The sequence below is a fragment of the Thermothelomyces thermophilus genome, chromosome 1 (assembly GCF_000226095.1).
Source record: "Thermothelomyces thermophilus ATCC 42464 chromosome 1, complete sequence".
Classification (NCBI taxonomy): Eukaryota; Fungi; Ascomycota; class Sordariomycetes; order Sordariales; family Chaetomiaceae; genus Thermothelomyces; species Thermothelomyces thermophilus.
Genome location: NC_016472.1, coordinates 1,081,117 through 1,106,566, shown reverse-complemented (window position 1 = coordinate 1,106,566; position 25,450 = coordinate 1,081,117). Strand labels below are relative to the sequence as shown.

Genomic DNA, 25,450 nt, shown 5'->3' with positions numbered 1-25,450 from the left:
TATGGAGTTCTCAAATTATTTGTAGCTATTAATCTCTATCGTAGATATATACTTTGCCTCGGTACTAGAGTTTCCTATCTCTTTCTTCTACTCCATTAGGTATTACTAGTCCAGGTACTACTTAATACTACATCTCGTTAATCCTTTCTTCTTGAAAGATTATATAACATTCTAGGAATAAGTCGAGTAGATTATCTTCTATAGGTATCTATATTTTATAATGTAGCGTTCCGTCTATTCGTTCCTTAAATAATGGTGGCGTTATTTCTGTTTGTCCTTCTATATGATCTGTTCGTCGACTTAAGGCGTCCGCTTGTACGTTCTCTTTACCCTTTTTATAGCAGATCTCAAAATTGAATTCTACGAGGAATTCTGTCTATTGTATTTGTCGTCTATTAAGCTCCTTTATCGTCGTAAAGTACCGTAAATTCTTATGATCTATATATACTTATACTAGTTTAATTATACTACTAAGGTATAGTTACTATTCCTTAAAAGCTTTGATAATTATAAGTAGTTCTTTATTATAGATCAGATAATTAAGATATAGTCTATTGAGTTTCTTTAAAAAGAAGGCTATAAGATGTAGCTTCCCTTGTTCGTCTTGCTATCCTAACTATCCTCCGATATCGTAGTCTAAAGCGTCTATCTCTACCTTGAATAGCTTCCTAGGGTCTGGTAATACTAGTACTAGATCTTCAGTAATAGCGTTATAAATCTATATAAATGCTTACTTATATTACTCTTCCTATTAGAATTTAGTATTCTTCTTAGTAAGTTTGTATAAAGGTCATATAATCGCTCTAAAGTTCTTAATAAACATTTAATAGAAGTTCGTAAACCTAATAAAACTTTGTACTTCCATAACTAACGTCAGTTATAGCTAATCCTTAATAGCTTTAACCTTTAAGGGTTCTATCTAGATTTATCCTAGGGATATTTTATATCCTAAAAATACCGTTTTCCTAATATAGAATTCACTCTTTTCCTCATTAACTAATAGCTTATATATATATAATATATCTAGTATCACTTTTATATATTTTTAGTGTTTGTCTATTGTCTTAGAGGAGATAAGTATATCGTTAAGATAATATACCGTAAATTTGTCGAGAAAGGGTTAGATAGCTTAATTAATTAGGGCTTAGAACGTTACTAGCGCGTTTATAAGTCCGAATAGCATGACAAGGTACTTATAATGACTATAGGGTGTCCTAAAGGCCGTTCTTTACTTGTCGTTTTCTTTAATCTATATATAGTTATGGGCCGATAACAAATTAAGATACGTAAAATATTAGGCTCCTACTAACTAATCTTAGAGCTATAAGATTAGCGGTAATAGGTATTAGTTTTTCATAGTCTATTTGTTAAGTTACCGATAGTCGACGTATAACTATAGCTTTCTATCTTTCTTAGGTATAAATGGGATTAGGTAGCCTACTAGCGATATTAATAGGCAGATATATTCTCTTCGAAGGTTTTCCTCTAAATATCGCTTAAGTTCTTCATTCTATATCTAGCTTATATAGTAAATCTTAAAGAACTTTAGTTATACTCCTTTCTTAAGCTTGATCTTATGATCCTATAGGCTATATTCTAGTAATCCTTCTAGATATTTTAGTTTAAATGCTAGGTATCCTTTATACTCCTTTAGTACTTCCCTAGTCTTGTCTCGTTTCTCGGTTTTCTAATAGTATACGAACTTGGTTCCATCTATGGCAATGCTAGCGATTTCTCTTATCTTAACCTACTACTCCAGTTACAGTGCTCCGTATTCGTCAACGGAGAGAACAGCTATCGGCGGTTTAGCTTGTTCCTCCTATTGTAACGTTAGTATTATTATACCGCTTCTTCTAGAGTCTGTAGTAGTCTGCTTACTACTATCTACCTCTTATAGTAGATCTATAGGATATGCCTTCCCTTAAGTATCGTCTGCTCGTAATCCTTATATACTCCCTATCTTACTAGTCAAATATGACTCTATTTAGGGTCATAGGTAGTTACTATTCTTCTAGCTAATATCTAGGTTATAATCTTTATACTATAATAATTCTAATATTATATCTTTATCATTACCTATATCTACGATACTAAATATAACTACTATAGTCTTTCTTATTATAGTAATATTGATTAGTTTAGTCTCTTTATATACCTATTATATCGGAAATAGCCCTTTGACTATACTATGCTTCTGCTTTATTCTCTAGGGTATCTATAGCTAATTTATAAGTATTAGCGAAATTAGGTTTATCTCTACTCTACTATTTACTAGTATAAGCATTTTATATTATTTCTATTATACTATTATCTATAGTCACTTATCTTGCCGCCGTCGTCTAAAGATTATAGCGATTTCCTATATTTCTACTAAGAGGTCTTAATATAGTAGTCTCTTACGCTAGTTCCTCTTATACTATACTATCACTCGCCGCTATATAGGTATTAATAGTTTTCAGGCCCCTTAAAGGGCCCTAACCTATTTCCTAGGTCAGTGCTAACCTCTTCGGTTGTTCGGCTGATAGCGGCTTCGTCAATTATACTTATTTCTATAAGCTATTAAGTGCTTATAGCTTCCTACCATTAGGTCTGTTCTACTTTCCGTCGTATATATCATAGCTTTATCTAAAGCTCTCGAATTCGCGATTTCTTTTCGTCTATGTAATAGAGGTAATCGTTACTCTAGCACGAGTCCTATATATCTTATCCTATTCTGTAGTACCTAGGCTAGGCTCGTTTTAGAACTACTATAATGCCTTCTAGATTGTAGGCTTTGATCTTCTAGAGCAATTCGGCCGCTCTGTTTCCGGCATTATAAACCTATTCTATAGGGCGGAGGCTTCTATCCTTATTTCCTTGTTAGGTCGGCTAGTAATTATTTTCGAATTTGTCGCGAAAGTGGTATTAGCATTTATATAATATATACTAGAACTAGGGCACTTATATATATACCTCGTATTAAGGGTATAGTCGTATAGCGTTGCCTAGGACGTATTAGAACTCTTTCCTAAATCCTTCCTACTATATATAGACCATAGATACCCTAACGCTAAGGTGGGAATATTTCTTCTAATAGTTTTCCTATATATATTTGTCTTTTCTACGGTTTATATATATAAACTAGTACTCTAGGTTCTATATGTCGTAGCTAAGTTACTAGTCATTAAAATACTTGGTATAGCTATTAGGCCTATTATATATTATAGACTATTCCCCTTTAATAGTTTCTATAATACGTTAGAGTTCCTTTATCTTGTCCCTTATCTTATTACTCTACTAGGCAAGTCAAATTAAGTATCTATCCTGTTCATATAGTTCTGTATTAAGCTAGAAAACTTCGTTATAGTACCATTTGATTCGTTCTTAGAGGAATAGAACATTAGGTCTAGGTCTTTCGATTCCTTAGGTATCGGTTGTCTATGATCTATCTTACCTCTATATAACTATAAAACCCTACTACCTCAAGGCTAAAAAAATCGAAATTAGTAGTATATACTCTCCTGCCGTATCCTATTTAGCAAGACCTATCTCTAGGTCTATAGTGACTAGTTTAGAGTACGGTGCTTGTTCGTCTTTACCGTCGCCGTCGCGTCTAAGACTATCCGTATCGCTATCCCTATTTTTGTAGCTTATAGCCGCTACTTCAATAATATCCTTAGTAATTTTATTAATGACCGTAATTTCCTTTCTAGGGACTGTTTTCTAGTCTTTCTTCAATGCTTCGACATTCTCATTTATAATGTCCTTTCTTTCTATAGTTATAGTAAGTAATATTAGACTTATCTTTAGTTATCTTCTTCTAGTCTTACTTTTATATTATATCTATATCTATAGCTCTAGGATATATCCTATATAAGGTACTAACGTATACTTGTTTTTTCTTATTATTAGTCTTGACTATAGTTCTATTTATTTAACCTTATTTTCATTACTCTTATATATAGAGTCAATCATTAATTCTAATAGCCTATATAATATATTTATTCAGGGTCTTAGGCTAATTATACTTATATAGCTCGTCTTTAACCTTTTCCTTTAAGCCATTATAGAATAGTTATATTAATACTTTATCATTAAGCTAAGACTTAAATATATCTTATCTAAACTATATAATATAAGAGGCTATTAACTTAGTCTATCGGAGATTAGTAAGTCTTTCTTACGTATAAATCTTCTTATCTTTGTCGCTAAAGACCTTCTAAAGCTCTTCTTCGAAATAATTATAGGATTAAAAGACTACCTATATAAACGCGTCTCGGTCGTCTTTATCTTCCTTAGTAAGATAGTCATTCTATATAAGCTTAAACTATCTAAGTACCTTACCTTCTAGTCTTATAGCTATATAGAGGACTTTAGCTTTATCGTCTAGAAACTTATTATCATTAAGCCAAAAGTAAGATTAGAGGTTTATTAGGAACCCTATAAGATCTTCCTTAGTTCCTCTGTATTTATTAGGTAGTTTAATCTTAATATAGCTTACTTTAGCGCCTTCGAGTGCTTTGATTTTAGTATAGGCCTTGTTAACTAGCTTCTATAAGTGCTTTTTGCCGTTCTCGAGTTCCTTAATTTGAGCTTAAGTAGCCTTATCTCTCTAGTCTAACTCCTAGATCCGCTAATGGAGTTAACTAAGCTAGGTAAGTAGCTATTCGGCCGTAACGTTAGTAATCATATCGATATTAAGGTCAAAATCACCTTCGTCCTAAACTATAATAGAATAAAAGGAGTAATAGTAACGTATAATAAACTTAACTTAGACTTCTTCTAAAAGGGTTTAGACAAAGGTAGATTAAGTAGGACAAGCGTATAGGTCGTCTAAGGGATTTGGTAAAGCTAAAGGGTTTATAATAATACTAGAGTTATCTCTTATAGTAGTTAGCGGTACTTGGTATAAGTACTATAATTGTAGGTTGCTATTACTAGTGAACTCCTAGAGTCTACTATAACGAGTGACTATCTATATATATATATAATCCTAGGATTACTAATAGTCGTAGTGATCCCTTGTACTAGCTTACCTAGCTTATATCGTAAGCTAGTGATCCTCTACTAGGATCATTTCTTGCTAAGTGTGATCCTGTCCTGATTGGCCTATTATTCCTGCTGTCCTATTGGCCTATTAGGGAGGCGGCTCAGGCGGCATCCTATATGTACATTTTCGTAACAGCTATGGTACTCCTAGGCTTATAGGACCCCGAAAAGGCCTAGAGGGCCTATAATAAGGGCGTAGTCTAGGATGCCTAAGTGTTAGACTATAAGCCTTATTAGGATGCCTTAGAGCCGAGGCAGTACTATAGGTATTAGAGCTTTGGCTATACCTAGTGGTACTATTAGCGGCTGGCCTATCATAGTCGTTATAGCGTAAAGGCCTATAGGGAGGGGGGGAAGGCTAGGGAGGCCTAGTGCCTTACCTACTCTAACCAACTCCCTTATAGGTATATAGCCTGTAAGGGCCCCTATATAGCCTAGTATAAGGGCTATCTAAAGAAAGTCAAGGCCTAGGAAAGGGCTAGGGAGGCCTACTAGTATAGACCCTAAACCTTCTAATCACTAGAGTAACTATACTAGAGGGTAGCCTTCGAGTTTAGCAACCAGCCAGAAAATAACGACTACTATTAAACCGGGGCCAAATGCCCCTATAGGAGGCCTACCTTAGCCTAACAGGCAGCTAGGAGCGCCTTATTTGACACCTGACAGACCCGTATCTCCTTTCCATAGCCTAGAACCCCTTCCTTTTCGTAACCAGCCAAGGGGGTAACGGTTATAGAGCTAACTACTATACCCTCGGCCTCTACTCTAGCTACCTTAAATACAAATTAAGATCCTTTAATAGAATACCTAAGGTAACAAATAGGCCCTCGAGGTCCTACTAGAGGAGGCTAAATACGACCTACTAGCTATCTAGGAACTATAGATTAACCGGTTTATAGGGTTAATATATTGCCCCTAGGCTTTAAAATACTACCTAATTTATAAGCCTAAGGGCAAGGTAGCTATTCTAGTGGCTAAGCGCTTTCCGGTTAGCTAGTAAGACCATTTAGTAGAGGAGAACTAGTATAAGGTAACCTTTCTAGCCCTAGGAGAGAGGAGGTTCGAGCTCTAGTTAGTCTATAATGATAAGGGGGAGCAGGCCCTCTTATAGGACCTATTAGCCCTACCTCGGCTAACCTACCCCCTAGTTCTCATAGGTAACTTTAACCTTTACTACCTAGTCTAGGACCTATTTAATAGGCTTAGCCTAGGGGCTAGGGACCTCCTTAACCTTACAGACCAGTGGGACCTTAACCTATATATACCCTATGGCTAGGTTACTAGGGCCCCCTAGGGGGACTAACGTGGCCAGCCTTTTACGATAGACCTATTCTAGGCCTCGGCTAGGCTAGAAGCGACCTATAAGGATATCACGGAACGTAGGAAATCTGACTACTACCTATAGGCCCTTAACGTCTCCCTCTAAGGGACCAAAGGGCCTATACTAGCTAGTAAAGGGTAGGATTAGAAGAGCCTAGATAAGGAGATCGCGCGGGCCGAGGCAGCCTACCTCTTACTCTGGCTTAGTAGGTAGGTATCGGCCCTGGCTAGGCCTGTTTTCTAAGGCCTAGAGGAGCTTCTATAGGCCTTTGACAGGCTTATAAAGGCCCTTAAGAAAATAGCTACGGTCTTGGCCCTAGCGAAGAAGGCTAGTATAGGCGGCAAACGAGCTCGATAGTAGACAAAGGAGGTTCAAGAGGCCCGGAAGAGGGCTAAAGAGGTAGAGAAGGCCTATAAGGGTACCCTAAACCCCTATACGCAAGAGGCACTTTGGTAGGCCCTATAAGACTAGGCTAAGACCATTATAGCCATAAAGACCAAGAGCTAGAGAGCTATGTTATAAGAGGTAACTAACCGGCCGGACCTACTATAGAGGCTAGAGAGGTAGGTAAGGCTATAAAGCTACCTACCGGTTAACCCTTTAAAGCTCCTAGCCTTCGAAGGAAGGCTTATAACCTACTAATAGAAGGCTAGAGCACTAGCCGACAAGTTCTTTCCGAACCTGGAAGTAGACCTATTAGATATTAATAACCTAGATCTAAACGACTATTAGGAGCCGAAGTTCGAAATAAGCTAGGAGGTTACGGTAGGCAAAGTCAAGGTAGTATTAGCTAGGGCGGCCTTATAGAAAGCCCTAAGAGAGGACCTCCTCCCTATAGGCCTATTAAAGGCCTATAGGCGGCCGCTCTACTAGATACTAGCTAAACTAGCCTTAGAGAGCCTATAGCTCGGCTATTTCCCGGCCTAGTTTAAAAGGGCCAAGACAGTAGTCTTCTATAAGCCTAGCAAACCCCTATAGGCCTACTTTACCCTAGGTAGCTATAGACCTATAGCACTCTTGCTAATCGTAAGCAAGGTACTAGAGGCTATAGTCGCTTAGAAGGTAACGGCTATCGTAAAGGCTTATAGGCTTCTCCTGGCCGAATAAATAGGCAACCGGAAATATAGGTCTACCGAACTAGCTATCTGGCTTGTTATAGCCTAGGTTTAGGAGGCTTAGAGGTATGAGGCGGCTACCTCCCTCCTATAGCTCGATATCTTAGGGGCTTTCGACACTATTAACTATACCTAGCTACTAGTCACTTTATAGAGCCAAGGCTTCCTAAAGTAGTTAGTAGTCTAAGTTAAGGAGTAGCTATAGGATAGAGTAACTATCCTCTACTTTAATAGCTAGGAAATAAAGGATATAGTAGTAAGGGCTAGAGTCCCCTAGGGGTCACCCTTCTCCCTTATATTATTTATCCTCCATATAGCCTCTCTTTACTAAGCTATTTACTAGGCTTGCCCTATGGTTAGTTTAATAGGCTTTACTAACGACATTAACCTTCTAGCCTTTAAGAGGGCCAAGGAGGCCTATAACGGTTAGCTACAGAGGGCTTAGAAGGCCTGCCTATAGTAGGCAAAGACCTAAGGTATAGCTTTTGCCCCGGAAAAGTACGAACTCATCTACTTTAATAGGGGCTAGAAATAATAGTCACGGCCGCTAGAGCTCCTATAGCCCGAAGGGGGTACTACTACTATAGCCTTGTCAAAGTTAGCCAGATTCCTAAGGGTCTGGCTAGACTAGAGGCTATAGTAGGGCCCTTACTATATAAAGGTAGCTAAAAAGCTAGAAACCTAAGAGTTCGCCCTAACCAGGCTTACTATAAAGACCTAGGGCCCTGGCCTCCTATAGGCCTACAAGGTCTATACCAAGTATATCTGTAACGCCCTAGCTTATAGGGCCTCGAACTTCTATAAGCCTACCAAGCCAGGGGGTAAGCTGGAAGGCCGTGCTAGGGAACTATTAAAGGCCTAATATAGGGCCCTTTAAGTAGTTACTAGGGCCTATAAGGCTACCCTTATCTAGTACCTCGAAATAGAAGCCTAGGTACTACCCCTTGACCTCTATCTTAATAAGAGGCTAGCCGACTTTGAAGCTAAACTTAACTAATCGCTCTTATAGACCAGGGCAGGTCTAGGGACCTCCTAGGTCCCTATAAGGGCTCTTATCTAACAGGCCTATAATAGGCTAAGCTAGAGGTTCTAGAAGAGAAGGGCTAGGGCAAGGGGCTAGGAGCCGAAGCCTATAGCTCTAGAGGTAGCAAGGTCAACGGTCCGGTAGTAGGTTTAGGAGGGCTATAGAAGGGGTCGACCCCCCCCCTATAGACCCTATAAAGAAGGCTACAGGCTATAGAACTAGCCGTATTAGCTAGCTAGTACGACCGTTAGAGGGCCGACTAAGCCGGTAGGAGGATATAGCGCGTGTCAGACAAGGACCCCCTGTGCCTAGTTTTTATAGGGGAGGGCCTACAAAGGCACTAGGGCCTTATAAAGGCCTAGAGCTCCCTACTAGTATAGGCCTATATAGGGGCTATTAGCCTCTGTAACTTCCTATTTAAGGTTCAAGTCCTAGGGGTTAGTACCCTTTACTATGCCTATAGCTAGGGGAAGGAGACCGTCGAGCACCTAGTCATATAGTACCTGAACCTACTAAGAAGCTAAATATAGGAATCCTGGGAAATATAGTTATAAAGGGACCTAGACCTTGTTTTACGGGGTATAGGGGCCCGTAACTATCGTTTGGCAAGGAGGGTTCTATAGTAGCTAATGGACCTAGGGAGGCTTCCGGAATACCGCCTTATAAGGAGGCTAGACCGGGAGGTAAGGCCTCTATAGGGCTATTCTAGCTACTTCTCCTTTTCTTTATAGTATATTAGTATTCCGGATTAGGCGTTAAAGGTAGGATAGAGGTTTTTATCCGGCCTATTAGGCACGGTTTCCTTTATATATAACTAGAGAGGCTCTAGTATACTAATTAGCATAATGGTATAGAAATAATAATAATAATAATATTTAGCATTTCTAGACATGCTATCTATAGTATAATCGAATGCTAGAATTCTTACTACACTTTCGATTCTAAACCTTAAAGTGGCCGTCCTAAGGTTCTTATGCCTACTAAGAAACGATATATCCTTTTGATAGTTAAAAAGAACTAATATATAGTAAGGAAGGCCCTTATTAATACAATTAGAAAGAAAGTATTACCTTTAACTATTTGACGATTCCTCTAAGCTTACCGCTTATATAAATAGTAGGTAAAAAAGAGGATTCCTTTAATAAAAGAGCTAGCAAAGAATAGATATAACTTTATATATAATTAGTTAGAAAAGACTAATAAATTAGTTTAAGTAAGTCAAATATAGTATAGTAATCCCTTTTAGTATTTCTAATTATATCTTAGACTATCTTTTCTAACAAGTGTTTTTATCAAAATAATACCTTAAATCTAATAGCCTAACTATTCTGTTTTTCTTTTAGGAAGTATAACTGTTAATTTGTTAACTTAAAAAACTATATAAGGGTAAATATTACAATTATAGTATAAGGGATAATATAGGTAGGTAGTTAGAGTAAGCTTATTATCCTAGAGAGGGATCTAAGTACTCTATACTATAGATATATAGCCTAGTTATACTAGAAAGCTCTAGAAAAGAGCCTTCTACCTTATTATAATAGAACTTGACACTTTTAATAAGATAATACTCCTATATATATCCACAAATCTACTAAATAATAGCTCCTAGTATAAGGGATTTCCTAGATCGAATAGCCTATATATAGCCCTAATTTAAATCCTATTAAATATATATAGGGCCTTCTTAAACAGAGGCTATATACAATATTCCTAGATCTATAGAATTTGAGGTAGAATAGGCTAGATATTAAAGAGTTTACTAGGTACCTACAGGAGGCATAGTAGGCTATTAATTAGGGGCTAATCGACAAGCTAATCTAGGGAATGCCGCGTCGGCTGGCCGTAGTCAAACGCGCCAGGGGGTGGTATATAAAATATTGAAGTTTAGAACTAGGGCTACTATCTAGTATAAACAGTTTTCTTATACAATTTGTGGCTGTTGAGATATCCTGTGTTAAAGTCTGGTGGTAAAAATGTAGATGGCTGGGGAAATGTGGGACTGGCCTATACTTTTGACCCCTCACTGTAAGTAAGCTGGACAAGAGGGTATGGGTATGGGGGGGAGTTGCAGAGATGAGCATCAGAAAGTATGCTGGTACGGGTGCCAGCATCCAACGTTGGGATTGCGTATTATGAGAGCTCGCGGAACGGTCAAATTCTAGGGTATACTTCTAACATAGCCAAGGCTAGGGCGTTAAACTTCCCACACAGGACGCAGCCAATTAGGAACGCGGCCGCGAATCTATAGCTTCCCATCTGCCTGCTCCTCCTCAAGTTCTGCCAAGTACTTCTCCGCATCCAGAGCAGCCATGCAGCCGGAGCCTGTGTATAATGCTGTCAGCTCTGCGTAACTCGGCACGACGCGAGAAGAGGGGGGGAGGGGGTTTAGATGGGCGCCGAGAGGGAAGGATAGAAGAGGAAGAGACGTACCAGCACTGGTGATCGCCTGACGGTACCTCTTGTCCTGGACATCGCCCGCCGCAAAGACGCCTTTGACGCTGGTGAGCGTGGAGCCGGGGACGGTGACGACGTAGCCGTCCGCGTCCGTCTCGAGCTGGCCCTTGACCAGGTTGGTGGCCGGGTCGTGGCCGATGGCGTAGAAGAGGCCGTTGGCCTCGAGGGTCTCCTCCTTGCCGGTGACGACGTCGCGGACGACGAGGTGGCTCATGAGGCCCTTTTCGTCGCCCTTGACCTCGACGCCGACGGTGTTGAAGCGGACGGTGATCTTGCTGTGGTTGAGCAGGCGCTTGGCCATGATGTTGCTGGCGCGCAGGCGGTCGCGGCGCACGAGCACCGTCACGTGGCTGCCGTACTTTGTCAGGAACATGGCCTCCTCGGCGGCCGAGTCGCCGCCGCCGATGACGACGAGATGCTTGTTGCGGAAGATGGGCACGGCGCCGTCGCACACGGCGCAGGCCGAAATGCCGTTCTGCCAGTACTTGTCCTCGCCGGGCAGGCCCAGCCGGCGGGCGGACGCGCCGGTGGCGAGGATGATGGCGTCGGCCGTCCGGACCGTGTCCGGGTCCCACTCGGTCGCGTACTCGAACGGCCGCTTCGACAGGTCCAGCTTGGACACGGTCTCGCTGATGATGACGGTGCCGAAGCGCTCCGACTGCTTGCGCATCTTGTCCATCAGCTCCTGGCCCGTCACGGCCTCCGGGAAGCCCGGGAAGTTCTCGACCTCGGTGGTCGTCGTCAGCTGGCCGCCCGCGGCGATGCCATTAGCCATGAAGCCCTCGTAGAGGACGGCTGCGGTTCGCACGTCAGCAAATCGACTTTCTCCCCTTAGGAACCAAGAACGGAAACGAAAGATATATTCAGGAGAAAAGGAAGCAACAAGATGAGGAAGGCAAAAAAAAAAAAAAACCTGAAAGGGAGAGGTTGAAGAGAACGGGGGTAGATGCTCACGCTTCAGTTCGGCGCGGGCAAGGTAGATGGCCGCGGTGTGGGCGGCCGGCCCGGAGCCGATGATAACGACTTTGCTGTGCATCCTCCGCTTGGCAATTGTCTGGATTTCGCTCTGGTAGAACGAGGTGCCCTTTTGCGACAGCGTTGCGGCAGCAGCTACGGAGAGCCCGGTAGCGCTGGAGCGGAGGGTGCGTCTGAAATATGAGGCGAACAGCTTGGCGGTTTGGGGGTGGGGCACGGGCTGCTTTGTCACTGTAAGTCGGCGCGGGCGCTGGGCGGCAAGGCGAGCGAACTCGGGTCTTCTGGGGCACTCTTGGACTTTCTCTTATTCTAGTGTAGTGTACTCCGTTCCGGTGGTTCCAAACTCGAGCGGGGTATTTTTTTTTTTTTTTTTTTAATCAGCCAGGGGTTGGCCCCCCGGCCCCCCCCCCCCCCCCCCGGGGGATTGCCCGAGCGCGGGGCTGCCTGGTCGAATTCCAAAAACTCATGGAGGGGCAATGCGGGTCATTGGACATGGGTACCTGCACCTACTGCATACATAGTACTGTGGTTGCGTGCTAAAGTTTCACCCCCTGCCCAGGTACCGACCAGGGCACCACGGAAAAACTTCCTGGCAATGCCTTCCAGTCACAGCACCGCGACCTATTGATAACAATCACTTTAAGAAAATTAGCAAAACTTCTAAAAAATCAAAGAAGTAAAAAATATCGCAACTCATAATAAAATATAATCTTCTTGTTGGTAATGTAGTGTAGTAGTAGTTTATTGTGTTTGATTGAGTTGCGAAGGTTAGTGTAAAATTGGAAATACCGCCTGGTAATACCTGGCGATACCAAGTCTGGGGGACAAACTTACCCCTACCAACCAGTAAGGTACCGACCACATCAAGTGTGGGTTGGTTTCGGAGGTCGATAATACATCACCGCCCTTCCTTCCAAACTTGTGTAACACAGTATGTTCTATCCAGTATTACCCCTGTATATCCCCTGTATATGTGAGGCGACCGCTTTCTTGCCTACGTATTGTATTGCTCGCTGTTCTTAGAGTTTGCTCTGACCCTGCTGCGGCACCGAAACAACCACCTTCCCCCACGTCTCTCGGCTTCCCAGCGCCTTGAGTGCGTCCGGAACAGCTTCCAGCCCGACATACTCCTTGTCGGTAAATTCGGTGCCCCGGAACTTGCCCTCGGCGATCAGCTTCATGATTCCCTGCCAGACCGCGACGACCGTCTCCTTCTCGTGGACGGCATACTGGCCCCAGTGGATGCCCACCAGGCTGATGTTCTTGAGGAGCACCTTGTTCATGGCCACCTTCTCGATGGTGCCTGCGGCAAACCCGACAATCAGGATGCGCCCGTTCCAGGCGGTGCACTTTGTGCTCTTGTCGACCATGCCCACGGGGTCGTAGACGATGTCGACGCCCCTGCCCTTGGGCGTCAGCTTCTTGACCATCTCGGGCCACTTTGGGTCCCGGTAGTCGACGACGTGGTCGGCGCCGAACGACTTGGCCACCTCGCGTTTCCGCTCGGTACCGGCCGTAGCAATGACGGTTGCGCCGAATGCCTTGGCAACTGCAGAACGGTTAGCGACAACTGGTATGGCCCGCTGTCGGTAGGTTCGCAAGGCAAGAAAAAAAAACACACCTTGGACAGCAGCGAGGCCGACACCTCCCGCGGCAGCATGAACCAGGACGTAGTCGCCAGCCTTGACGCCGGCGCGGACCACCAGGGCACCGTAGCTCGTCGGCGCGGTCACGAACAAGCCGGCGGCTTCTTTGAAACTCCACCCGTTCGGGACAGGGAGCATGCTGGTCTCCTTGGCGACCGCCTTGGTGGCATATGCGCCCTGCGTGGCCCCGAAGACGCGGGAGCCGACGGGGAACTTGGGGTTCTTGGAGTTGGCAGGCGTGGCCAGCACAATACCCGCGAACTCGGCACCCGAGATCCAGGGGAAGGCTGTTTGTTTTTTAGTGGCCGAACGACAGGCGCGAAACTGTGCTCACGAGTCCTTACGAGGCTGGTGCTGGTATTTGCCCTGGATTTGCAGGATGTCAAAGAAGTTCGTAGCCGCTGCATGTACCTCGATGAGGTACTCGTCAGGTGCCGGCTTGGGGTCGGGGAGCTCCGTCACTCGCAGCTCATGGGGAGCCTAATTACCGGTGTCAGTAATGCACCGAACTTTGCGTATGGTAATCGGCGACGCTCACCTTGACGTACTGCGTCAACTGGATGCCTCTCATGGCGTAAACACAGAACGGAACGCGAATTTGAGATTCGAAGGAAGAGATGTAGAGTAGAGCGAAATGCGAAAGAAGTTCAATTGCAGAGAAGCACGTAAAGTGAAGTATCACGATAAAGTTGAAAGAAAACTCGCGAGTTCAGCATCAGCGTCAGCATCAACATCAACATCAGGATGAAATGGCAGCTTCGGTACACACATTACCCCAGACTACCCCGTCTTATACACCCATTGCCCCCGGTCTCCAACTAAGAGAGGGGGCAAGCTGCCAAGGTCGCGGGGCCGAGCCGAGGTAAGGTCGTAGGCACCTACTGTGGTATTCCGTAGTGTAATCCGAATTCCGTAGGCCCTACGATCGATCGCTAATTGGTTACGCACCCAGACCCACCCTAAGCTAACTTATCGCTCTTGGCAGAACCGAGAACGCGGGTCTTCCACGCAGACCTCTAAGCGCGCGACCAGACATCAACAACTCAATATCAGTTATCAGGTACGAAGTACATACCTGCTTACACTAGCACTTCCAAGCTCCTCAACAGCATCACCTACGACCGGTGATTTGCGCGCGAACCCCGCCGCCACCCACTACTACGATAACTCGAAGACATCAATTCCGCAGAGGGGAAAGACAACAACAACAAAAAAAACAACAACAAAAAAAAAGGACCGACAACCCTTCAAAGCATCCCGCAAACATCATCGCCGGCCATGGCGACAGCGGAGAGCTCCCGGGCGGCCGAACCCACCTCGCGCGTGGCCGCCCAGCTCCTCAACCACACCGCGCCCAGCTACACCTTCACCTTCACTCCCTTCCTACAGCGCACCTACCAGCACAGCCTCCCCCCCGACCGCCCCGTCTGCAAGGCCTACCTCTCCGGCTCGTGCCCGCTCAAATCACACTGCCCGGAACGACACACCACGCCGGCGGGCCACCCGGCATCGCAACGCGACGGCGGCGGAGGCGGCGGCGGGGGGGGCGGGGGGTTCGGCTCGCTGGTGTGCAAGCACTGGCTGCGGGGCCTGTGCAAGAAGGGGGAGGCGTGCGAGTTCCTGCACGAGTACAACCTGCGCAAGATGCCCGAGTGCAACTTCTTCGTGCGCAACGGCTACTGCAGCAACGGCGACGAGTGCCTGTACCTGCACATCGACCCGTCCTCGCGCCTGCCGCCCTGCCCGCACTACGAGCGCGGCTTCTGCCCGCTCGGCCCCCGCTGCGACAAGAAGCACGTCCGCCGCCGCATGTGCCCCTACTACCTCGCCGGCTTCTGCCCGGACGGCCGCGCCTGCCGCCTCGGCGCCCACCCCAAGTGGGTCGCCGACGGCGAGCTGGAGAAGCCCAAGGAGAAGGAGGAGAAAGCGAAGGAGGACGGCGCGGACGAGAGGGAGAAGGAGGGAGAGAGGGAGAAGGAGAAGGAGCGGGAGCGGGAGCGGGAGCGGGAGCGGGAGAGGGAGATGCAGAGGGAACGGGAGATGGACCGGGCAGGGAGGGATAGGGACGGGGAGAGGGGCCACGACGGACGGCACAAGGATCGGTTCGGTGGCGGGAGGGGAGGGAGGTGGAGGGGGAAAGGCGGCCGCTTCAGGGGGAGGGGACATTGAAACGACGTCCCTAACGACGTCGTCATCATCATCATCATCATCACCAAGCAGAAGAGCGCGTCAACGTCTACTCTGCTTATATTATCATCATCGATGCCCTCGGGACCATTTGGTACGATTTTTGTGTGTTTTCTGTTTGCATTCGGGAGTCGTGAGTGTTCCTACTGAGCGAGGTGTGCCGGCACCGGCTGTATCATCAGTAACTACCCGTATATACATATATATGTACCCTCCTTGATCTCTCCTTTGATGTTGGTCATCCAAGCTCTAATTGCGTCAATCCGAGTTAATCAGGCCTCCCTCCATACATTTGCCTCTCCAGCATGCTCCAGGGGCTGCACCGCAACAAACGAATCGCCGTTCCCTGCTCCCTCGCTCCCCGTGGATTTGGGACTTCCAAACGCAGACGAGCCGTTGTTGCCCTGCCAAGTCGCCAGCTCATCCACTTTCCTGATGCCCATCATCCACGAGACCAGCCCCCTCGGCACCCACCGGCCGACGAAGCCATAGACGCTGGCTCCGAGCCCGACCCGCACCGTGCCGCTCGTGATCGACCCGTCGATCACGTCAAAGACGGCATTGTGCAGCTCCTTCAGCGAGCTCCCCCGCAGCCCCCGGATCCGCCCAGCGCTGATGGCCGACCCGGACTGCGAGACGAAGTTCTTGCCGTACGCATGCCTCGCCGAGTCAGGCCAGGGCAGCGCCTCGGGATCCTCGGGGGCCGCCAGCAGCCCATGGGGCTGGACCAGCCGAGAGTTGGCCGCCGGGGTGAAGCCCGCAAAGTCAAAGGAACCCAGCTGCACGTGCGTCACGGGGATCCCGAGCGGGCGCAGCTCGGCCGTCAGGACCTCGGTGAAGGCGGACAGGGCGGAGCAGACCGTCGCTTCGGGAGCATGGAAGGGCGGGTTGATGGAGGAGATGATGGAGGGCGTGAAGACGAGCACTTTGGGACTCGGCCTTTCCTTCTCGGATGGTGAACTGAGGCGGGTGGTCAGGAGCGGGAGGAAGGTCTGGATGGTGAGGATCGGTTGGAGGAGGTGGGTGTTGAAAAGATCGGCGAAACTCGAAGGCGGGATGGTGGCGATGGGTGAGGTCTGGTACTTGAGCGACGGGATCAGAATGACGGCTTTCAGTAAGAGGTGATGCCGTTTGCCGTTGGGAATCGCGGCATGAGGAGCCTGCAGGTAGCGGGCGAACGCGTCGATGGAGGTGCCGGCACTCGGGGGCTGCCAAAGGGTTAGTTAGCCTAGTCAATACAAGGATGCGCACCCGGCGTGCCGTGCCGATGAAGAGGAACGAACATACATCGGTGATGTCGATACTCAGCGGTCGAATGTCGGGCCGCGCGAGGTTCTGAACCATGATCTCATCCTCATGGCTGTTGCACACGATAAACACAACGAAGCCTTTCCGCTCCATGTCCAGCGACAGCGACCTCGTCAATGGCAGCGCCGGAGAGCCGGCGATGACCACCACGTCCATCCGGCCGCCGCTGCGGGAGCGTCGGGCTCGCCGTGTCTTCCGCCATTGCGCGGTGCTCCGGTATGTCCGGTAGGCGACGACGCCCGTGGTGACAGCGACAAGGCCAACTAAGATCTTGTGCCTGGAGATCCAGTTCTGGACCCTCTCGAGCGCGGATACCGGCACGGTGACGATCGGGGGCGGCGGGGGCGGCCGTGGGCGGAACTGCTCGGGCACCCACTGGGCTTTGGCGAGGGCATCTCGTAGTGTATCGGCTATTTGATCGACGTGCCTGTCGATGTAGTCGGCGACATCCCTCGAGTACTTCTGGATTTCGTTTGGCAGGGACGAGAGCTACATTTGATATGCGCGTCAGTGGGATGTCTCATTCGGGATCACGCGAGGTGGGGGTACGGGTCCGGTCGGGCATACCACGTCTAGAAACGCTTGATCGTCCGCAGACATGATGACCACGGCGGTTGGGAAACTCGTGCTGTCTTGCGCATCAACCGAGACGGATGAGGGGGGGGCGAGCGCGCGCGTTCCGGGAGCAGAACCAATAGTAAGAGTGCCCGTCGCTGAATGGGTTGTTGAAGGTGACTCCGTAGAAAAAAGATGGGCCTGAGATGGTTGTTATCCTTATCGCGGGCCTCGGCGCCTAATAAGCAACGTCATGCTTGCCTGATATGTCTGCCTTATTAACATGCAATTGACTTTAGAAGGGCCAACCTGGAAAGTCTGACTGTACTGTAATTTAATCTGTATATACCTTCCAAAGTGCTTCTTCCATTTCTCTCCATTTTCTTACTTACCTATCTTCCAACCACCGATAGAATTTGCCGTGGGCATATGAAATACTAGTAATTAGAACAATTTTATAAAACATTGAACTTAAAAAACGAAGCGCTAACTGTCCCTCCTATACGGATGTACATACAATACTTACTATCTATACCTTCCTCGCGACCGCTCTCAACCGGACGTAGCTTAGCATATACCCCCCGGCAGGCTGTCTGCAGACGATGTCGAGTACCGCCACCACCTCGCGGATGCACTCCTCCCTCTGGGCCTCGGGCAGCACCTCGAACCACTTCTTGCCCATCAGGCGCACCCAGCCGTCGACCCCGCCCTTGTCGGCCCGCGTCGGCCGCCACTCCCGCTCGATCCTCTCCACCTTCCACCCGCCCACGCGCGCCTCCAGCATGTCGCGCACCCAGGCCTCGTCGGGGAAGAACCACGGGTCGGCCGCCCGCGCGCGCGCGAGCCCGACCCGCCGCGCCACGGCCGACAGCAGCGCCGCCCGGATCTCGGCGCAGTTGCCCGGGCCGCCCATCTCGAAGACGAAGGGCGCGCCCGGGGCCAGGGCGTCGCGCACCCCGCGGAACACGGCCTCGCGCGTCGCCTCGGGAGCGAGGATCCAGTGCAGCGCCGCGTTGGAGAACGCCTTGGTGTACTCTCCGCGCCGGAGGTGGCCGGCCGAGGGGAGGGTTGTCGCGTCGAGGACTGCGGAAGAAGACACACACACAGAAAAGAAGAGGTGAGCTAAGGTCGCCGGGGCGGGAGGGCAACCCATGGGACCACTCGTACATACCTTCAAAGCTGCATCTGTCTGTAGAAAGACCTGCGGACTCGGCGGCCGACTTGGCGGCTGCGATCATGGCCGGGGAGGCGTCGATGCCGTGGACTCGGGCGCCGGCTCGGGCCATTTCCACGTTGAGGACGCCGTCTGGAAAGCAGCAGCAATGTGAGCCGAGGCCGAGGAATGGATCCCCGGAGAGAGAAAGCAGCGCCGCAACGGAGTTGGTTCCGTACCTCCACAACCGACGTCGAGGATCACGTCGTCCTTTTGCGGATCCAGCCATTGCATGACCTTGGTGGCCAGCTTGGGCACGAACGACGCCGCATTTTGGTAGGCCTGTTTTTGTGTGTCAGTGACGAATAACATGAAACCAATACGGCGGGTGTGCAGGAGGACCGGGTAAGAAGCTACCTCAGAAGACCAGTTATCCTTCCGATCTGCCATATTTAATGCCCAAGCCGCGTGGAGATGTTCCAAAGATCAGAAAGAGACCGTTGCTAAGGTCGGAGAAACGTGCGGGGAAAAGTTTAGGGGGATCCCAGATCCCTTTTTATACACACAAACAACCAACACTACCACCGCTCTCGCTTCCCTCGTGTAAGTCGCAACTGAGGCGCATACAGTGAGTTGTCCTGCAAGGGGCGGTTGTCGGGACGCCGATGTCGGCGCTTCAGGGACAGTGAGCAGCTAGCGAGAAGAACGCTATGTTAATCAAGGATGATGCTGAATTGGACGGAAACAGCAGCGTGAGGCGGACATCTTCTCACAGTCTTGTCCGTGCCTCAGCCAGAGCTCGCTAGAAAACTGTCACTCTTCAACCAGATCGCCCACTCATCTTATCTCCGACAACCTCCTCTTCTCTCGGCCCGAGGCTTGCCGCGCCCTGGAGCGTCACGCCGCCGGTCCCTCTGTAAAAAATTAAAAGAAAAAAAAAACATTTACATCCTGTCTAGTCCAGGTCATCCAAGCTCATCAGCTGGTACTTGTCATCCCCGAGCGCATCTTCCAGTCTCTTCATGACCGCCAGCACCTTTTCCTCCTCCAGCCTCCTGCCCACCACCTGCACACCCACGGGCAGCCCGTGCATGCGCTCGGCGTCGTAGTGCTTATATGCCCCGCGCGCCACCCCGTTGAGCTTCTTCAGGTTGAAAGAAGCGGGCAGCTGGTCCAATGCTCTGTCCACATGGGTGACGGGGAGTACCCCGGCCGAGTAATCGAGCTGCAAAGAAGGGGCGCAAAGAAGGAAAGAAAGGAAGAATCGTCAGCCATGATCCGCCTTTTTTCACCAAAAAAAAAAAAAAAAAACAAGCCACAATCTCTCCATGCTTACCAGGTTGAAGAGAAACGTGTACCCGCAGCTGCTGACGGCGTCGTGCATCCCGTCGTGCGGGACGGCGGGCGTGGCGTTGGGGGGCGCGATGATGACGTCCAGCCCCTGCTCGTTCCACCACTCGAACCAGGCGGCCCGGTAGAGCTCCCTCTGGCTCACCAGCTTCCAGTTCTCAAACGCCGAGTGCGGCCGCCAGTGGCGGACCAGCCCGGCCCAGACGGGGTCCCTCCGGACGTACTTGACCCAGAGGTAGTACAGGTACCGGAAGGGCGCCCAGAGGGCGGCCAGCCGCCTCATCTGCGCGGCTCCGGGGTCGAGCCACTCGCCGGGGCGCCGGAACGACTCGAACATCTGGCAGCCGTCGGCGTTGAGCAGGAGCGAGGCGAGCCTGAGACCGTGGTACATGTCCGGGGCGCCGCGGACGTCGACCACGTCGCACCCCTGCCGGCGCAGGGCGTCCTCGGCCATGCGCAGCGCCCGCGCGCAGGCGGGGCTGGGGTCGACGACGCCGTCGGTCCGCAGCACGCCGACGCGCAGCTTCCTGGCCGGGTCGGCGAACTCGGCCTCGACCTCGCCGCGCCACGGGAGCGGGTGGACGGTGTGGTCGTACGTCCAGGGGCGCATGGCGCCGAGGACGGCGCGGGCAAAGTAGGTGAGGTCGCCGAGCGTGCGCGCCATCGGGCTGTACACGCTCGGGACGCCCTCCTGGCCGGGCATGCTGGTGGCGATGCCGGACTTGGGCCAGCGCCCGGTGGAGCAGCGGATCGAGTAGCAGCCGGCGAAGTGGGCGGGGACGCGGACGCTGCCGGCGACGTCGCTGCCGATGCCGATGCGGCCGCCGAGGGCGAGCAGGGCCGACTCGCCGCCGGTGCTGCCGCCGGGGGAGTAGTCCGGGTTATGCGGGTTGCGGGTGCGGCCCCAGACGTCGTTGGTGCTCTCGAAGCTCAGCAGCGTGATGGGCAGGTTGGTCTTGACATAGGGCACGGCGCCCGCGTCCTTGAGCAGGCGCACCATCGGCCCGTCCGCCGCCGCCCGGTGACCCGGGCCCGTGAACGAGCTGTACCCCACCGTCGTATCGTACCCGCCCACGACGACAGTGTCCTTGAGGCTGACCGGCACGCCGGCGAGCGGACCCTTCAGGTTGATCCCGCCGCTGCCATGGGGATCCGGGGGGGAGGAGAGCCAGGACTCGGCCGAGGGAAGCAGGATCTCGGTCAGGCAGTTGGTGCGGGCGTGGGCCTTGAGCGCCAGCTTGCCGTACGTGCGGAGGACCGACAGCGCGGTGGCGGTGCCCCCGGCGTGGACCGAGGCGACAAGGTTCTCAATGGGTTGCGTCAGAGCCTCTTTGTCGGACGCGGTGAGCGGGTCGTGGTAGGGCGGCGGGAGGGAGGCGATAAGACGGGCGCGCTCGGCTTGTTTGAGACGGCAGTCACGCCGGTGCTGCAGGTAGTCGAGGAGCAACATGGCTGTTCAATTCTGTCTCGAGCTTTTTGATTCGAAAAGTTTGGAACAGGACAATCCCCCCCCGATTGCTGATAAGGTCGATTTTGGTGAGAGAGTTGACGTAATTATTATTTACTTTCCGTGAAGAATTTAAGTTATGATTCCGTTGGATTTTGGGTAGCTCCGTGTCCCGACCAGGAGACCCGAGTTCCAACCCGAAGTTGCAGGACGCAAGGTTGTCAACTTTAAGAGATCTGTGTGCCAGTCCGCAATAGGAAGCCAAGTGACTGATTGGAAGGTTGAGGGATGCGCCGGTACAAGTACTGCACCGGGCGCTGCTGCGGTGTAATCCGTAGTCTGTGCTCGTGTCTGGACCGGGAAAGTGTAAGTGATAAGATAACCAGCGCGCGAGGCCAGGTGATGTGTGGGGTTGCCCTTGCCATCTCCGCTTCCCCGCATTCCGCCCTGCTCCGCCTTACCCGTTCCGATAAAGGTCCACCCCGACCCGTGCTGCTTGAGCCGCTTGGAGCCGACCATGAGCGCCTCCCTGCCTCCCCAATTTCCGAGACAAAAAAGAGAAAGAGATTCCAAGGACGGACTGCCATAACTGTTCCCAAATCCTGACCCACACCCGTTAACACTCTCTTATATCATGAATTGTTCATGGTCAAAACCTACATATTTCATATCATGTTTCCCGACTTCGTCTTAGGGTTGTTGCAAGGTGACATACTAGGTTAAACTGCAGAGAGACAAAAAAATAAAAATAAAAATAAAGGGGTAAAAGAACCGAAGAAGAAGGAAAGAAGAATAATGAAAAGAATGAAAGAAAATGGAACAAAATACCGATCGCTACCCTGCCAGCACCACCGCCAAAATGCAAACAAATCCTGCCCAGCCAATTGGAGCAATGCAATCCGTACTGAGTAATGAGAGGCTTTGCTAGGTCGTGTCAGCAGAGACGAGACAGACAGACCGTGCCGATTCCAGTTTTCCACAAAAAAGAGGCCCCCTAATCCCCAACGCCATCCTTTCCTTCGTATATTCCACACGCCCTATGAAGACCCGACTATTTTTATCCCGCCAACAAACGTCCCACAGAACGTCATGTCTTGGACTCATCGCCGCTGGTGCTGGGCTGCGTTACCAGCGTGGGCGCAATCCGCCTCCGCTTGGGCTTGCCGCCGGACGCTTCGTCCGTCTCGCCCTCGGCCGGGTCCCTCTTCGTGCCCGTGGACCCGGTAAACGATGTCCCGGGGGTCTCGGGCGGCGTCGTAACCGGGAGACCTACGACCTTGCTCGAGTTCGTGGCGGCTATGCTGGGCACCTGTCCGGCGATGAGGGGCGGGTTGCTAAGCACGCCCGTCTGGGACGCCGCGCTCGAGGTCGACCGCGCTGGGGACGCTGCCCGCTGGTTGACAAAGGAGGCTGTCGGCGGCGGCGGCGACGGCGCCGTGAGCGAGCTGGCAGAGTCCCGGTGCCTGTGATGAGACCCGTTCGGGAACGGCGAGGGAGGCGCGAGCACAGAGGTGGGCGTTGGCGCCGGCGTGTTCTGGCTGGATGCGTTCGCTGCCGGCGCTTTTGGAGGCCCAATTTCTCCCGTATACACGGTGCCGAGTTCACCGGGCTCGAACGTCAGCGTCGAGCAGAACCCATCCGACGACGAGATCAACAGTGTCAAGCCGTCGCTCGACCTAAGCAAGGGATCAGCATTTCTTTGTTTGTTTGTTTCCTCAACAAGACGCAAAACGTTAGAGAAAGAGAGACATACCAAGTCAAGTCCGTGAACGTGGCACAATGAAGATTGCTCACGACACATATAGGCGTGTATTGCTGCGTGTCGTACAAGAAGACTGAATCTTGGGTCGCCACAGCGTACACCATCCGATACGGCAATGCAAACACGGACTTCGGCCCTTGACCTTGCACGCCGGTTTCCAAGCTCAACGGCTTTGAAGTAGAGCCAGATGCCTCTGCCGAAACCGGCGCAGGCGGCGGATCCATAACCGACGGGCCCGGTGGAGGGTTAGAGAGAGGCTCTGGGAGCGACGGGATGGGCTCTTCGGCAGATGACGTGTCGATGGTGATGTTCTTGGTGACCGGAGGAGACTGCCTCAGGGTGTACACGACCGGGGAACATCGCACTACAACCGACGGCTTCTTGTGGCCTGGCAAGTGCGCGATGGGGGGCTTGTTTATACCACCCCGAGTGTATATGTAAACCGTGTTGATGACCTCGTACGTAGGCTTCGCGCCTTCCACTTGGTGCTGGGTCTGGTACTGCCCAGCGGGCGTGAGGAGAAGGCTCCCGTCAGGCGTAAATGTGAGCCTTCGGAAAAACGAGGTCAGCGTCTCGTTGGCATAGAGGCTGGCATTCTTCACGCCCATGCTCATGCCGTTGTGGTGCGGCTTCGGCGAGGCTTCGATAGGCATCACCGCCGGGAGGGGCATGGATGGAGCGGGCGAGACGGAACGTCTCGACGAGAACGATGTCCGCCTGCTATGCGTGATGGTGCTGGGAGGGTTCATGGGCAGGGCAATCGACGTCGGCGTTCCCGGGGCCGAGGGGACAGGCGAGCCCGCCGCGACGCCCGGGACAGAATCCACCGCCGTAAGGACCGACCGATATCCCGTATCGGGAGGGGCCGGGCTGCTGGAGGGGATCCGCCGAGGGGGGAGGTCCGTCTTGGCATGGCTGGCGAGCTTTGAGGGCTTGTCGTCATGGTTGTGAAGTGTGTACTGCCCGTCCTTCGTCCTCAGAGAATAGATGTGCACAGACCGGTCTGATGACTGTGTCGCGATGTACTCATTCAGCGGGTCCCACGCTACGCCCTGGACGTAGTGGCTATGCTCGGCAATCTGACGCACAAGAGTTCCTGACGTGACAGTCAGCAAAACTGTTTCTAGGGCCCCCCTCTTTTTCTGGTTCTTTTATTATTTTTTTCTGGAGTCATGATATTTTTGATTTGGGAGTTGCCCACCTGTTCCGGCATTGTAGATCCGCGCGACATTGTCCATGCTGCCGATTATGAAGAATGAGGCGTCCGGCGACCATGCCAAATCGTAAATTTCCGTGCCAAGCGACCGACACATGTGCTTCGTCCGCCATGTTTCCTTGTCATCGAGGCCTTCGGAGCCAAAGGTTGGGTGGTGGGTTTCGGATCGGACCCATAAGATCACGTTCCCGTCGTCGCCAGCAGATGCAAGGACCTCGCCTAGGGAGGGGTGTTAATGGGTCGAAGGATGTGTTGGAGAGATCGGAGGATGCTCCTCGCCGGAGCTCCAAGCTCACCTTTGGGAGCCCAGCGGACGACGTTGACTGCCTGAGTGTGCTTGGCGAGGGTGGCTAGGTAGTCGACCTTCGGACCGTCACCATCATCTTCGATCTTCCACAGCTGTCCCGGTGTGTTAGCTCTAGCCACGAACAGCTCGGTGGCGCCGCATTGACCTACTCGGACATTGTTGTCACCGGCGCCTGTCGCTAGGCGGCCTTTACCGTTGGGTTCAAAGTGGGCAGAGTAAATCGGGTACGGGTTGTTATTATCGTGGTGCCAATTTATGATCAACGGAGTCGCCTTCATTTTGAGGATGGGCGGGCGGTAGAGCTCCTGTCATGGAAAAGAGGGCTCGCTTCCTGATGCTTCCGCTGCCTAGTCGCGCTCTGCTCTGCTTGGTCGAGTTTTGCGTCGGGATGGCGGCTAGTTGGGGAATATCGGGGCTATGCAATGAGCCGACTCGACGAGCTCAATTGACCGAAACCTGGCAGGGGGGGCTTCGTCTTTGAATCGCGACCCGCCCGGGTAGAGAGGGCGCTGTTGTGTTGTTGGTTTGCGTGTGTGCTGAAACAACGGACAAGGCGAAGCTCAGATCGACGAGATCGAGTATAACCCGCACATGGGTACGGA

General features: G+C 50.6%; 6 protein-coding genes across 6 annotated transcripts; 1 reads left to right on the top strand and 5 right to left on the bottom strand.

The window, feature by feature from the left end:
* Nucleotides 1-1,759: 1,759 nt before the first annotated feature.
* MYCTH_2122159 (uncharacterized protein) lies at nucleotides 1,760-14,134 on the bottom strand (the record flags this gene model as incomplete). Its single annotated transcript, XM_003658512.1, has 7 exons — nucleotides 1,760-1,794; nucleotides 10,919-11,737; nucleotides 11,897-12,148; nucleotides 12,954-13,466; nucleotides 13,539-13,850; nucleotides 13,908-14,043; nucleotides 14,102-14,134. The coding sequence occupies 7 exons, from the start codon at nucleotides 14,132-14,134 to the stop codon at nucleotides 1,760-1,762; spliced, it is 2,100 nt and encodes a 699-aa protein (XP_003658560.1).
* Nucleotides 14,135-14,889: 755 nt separating this feature from the next.
* Nucleotides 14,890-15,648, top strand: MYCTH_16224 (uncharacterized protein; the record flags this gene model as incomplete). Its single annotated transcript, XM_003658511.1, has 1 exon — nucleotides 14,890-15,648. A coding segment is annotated over one exon (759 nt), but the record flags the coding sequence as incomplete, so codon positions are not given.
* Nucleotides 15,649-15,697: 49 nt separating this feature from the next.
* MYCTH_2294459 (uncharacterized protein) lies at nucleotides 15,698-17,780 on the bottom strand. The gene is made up of 3 exons (XM_003658510.1): nucleotides 17,626-17,780; nucleotides 17,038-17,547; nucleotides 15,698-16,958 (listed from the first exon to the last, which is right to left on the bottom strand). The coding sequence occupies exons 1-3, from the start codon at nucleotides 17,656-17,658 to the stop codon at nucleotides 16,023-16,025; spliced, it is 1,479 nt and encodes a 492-aa protein (XP_003658558.1). The 5' UTR covers nucleotides 17,659-17,780; the 3' UTR covers nucleotides 15,698-16,022.
* Nucleotides 17,781-18,142: 362 nt separating this feature from the next.
* On the bottom strand, nucleotides 18,143-19,216 carry MYCTH_2054555 (uncharacterized protein; the record flags this gene model as incomplete). Its single annotated transcript, XM_003658509.1, has 3 exons — nucleotides 18,143-18,696; nucleotides 19,006-19,108; nucleotides 19,184-19,216. The coding sequence occupies 3 exons, from the start codon at nucleotides 19,214-19,216 to the stop codon at nucleotides 18,143-18,145; spliced, it is 690 nt and encodes a 229-aa protein (XP_003658557.1).
* Nucleotides 19,217-19,646: 430 nt separating this feature from the next.
* Nucleotides 19,647-21,708, bottom strand: MYCTH_2294455 (uncharacterized protein). The gene is made up of 2 exons (XM_003658508.1): nucleotides 20,103-21,708; nucleotides 19,647-19,991 (listed from the first exon to the last, which is right to left on the bottom strand). The coding sequence occupies exons 1-2, from the start codon at nucleotides 21,564-21,566 to the stop codon at nucleotides 19,722-19,724; spliced, it is 1,734 nt and encodes a 577-aa protein (XP_003658556.1). The 5' UTR covers nucleotides 21,567-21,708; the 3' UTR covers nucleotides 19,647-19,721.
* Nucleotides 21,709-22,221: 513 nt separating this feature from the next.
* MYCTH_75762 (uncharacterized protein) lies at nucleotides 22,222-25,126 on the bottom strand (the record flags this gene model as incomplete). Its single annotated transcript, XM_003658507.1, has 5 exons — nucleotides 22,222-23,239; nucleotides 23,317-24,421; nucleotides 24,527-24,760; nucleotides 24,838-24,940; nucleotides 24,998-25,126. 5 exons carry the CDS (start codon nucleotides 25,124-25,126, stop codon nucleotides 22,651-22,653), a joined length of 2,160 nt encoding a protein of 719 aa, XP_003658555.1. The 3' UTR covers nucleotides 22,222-22,650.
* Nucleotides 25,127-25,450: the final 324 nt, after the last annotated feature.

Coding starts and splice junctions, on each gene's coding strand:
- MYCTH_2294455 (XM_003658508.1), bottom strand. CDS start 21,566: ATGTTGCTCCTCGACTACCTGCAGCACCGGCGTGACTGCCGTCTCAAA. Junction 19,992..20,102: donor ACACGTTTCTCTTCAACCTG/GTAAGCATGGAG, acceptor CCTTCTTTGCAG/CTCGATTACTCGGCCGGGGT.
- MYCTH_2294459 (XM_003658510.1), bottom strand. CDS start 17,658: ATGTCTGCGGACGATCAAGCGTTTCTAGACGTG. Junction 17,548..17,625: donor ATCAAGCGTTTCTAGACGTG/GTATGCCCGACC, acceptor TATCAAATGTAG/CTCTCGTCCCTGCCAAACGA. Junction 16,959..17,037: donor TGAGTATCGACATCACCGAT/GTATGTTCGTTC, acceptor ACCCTTTGGCAG/CCCCCGAGTGCCGGCACCTC.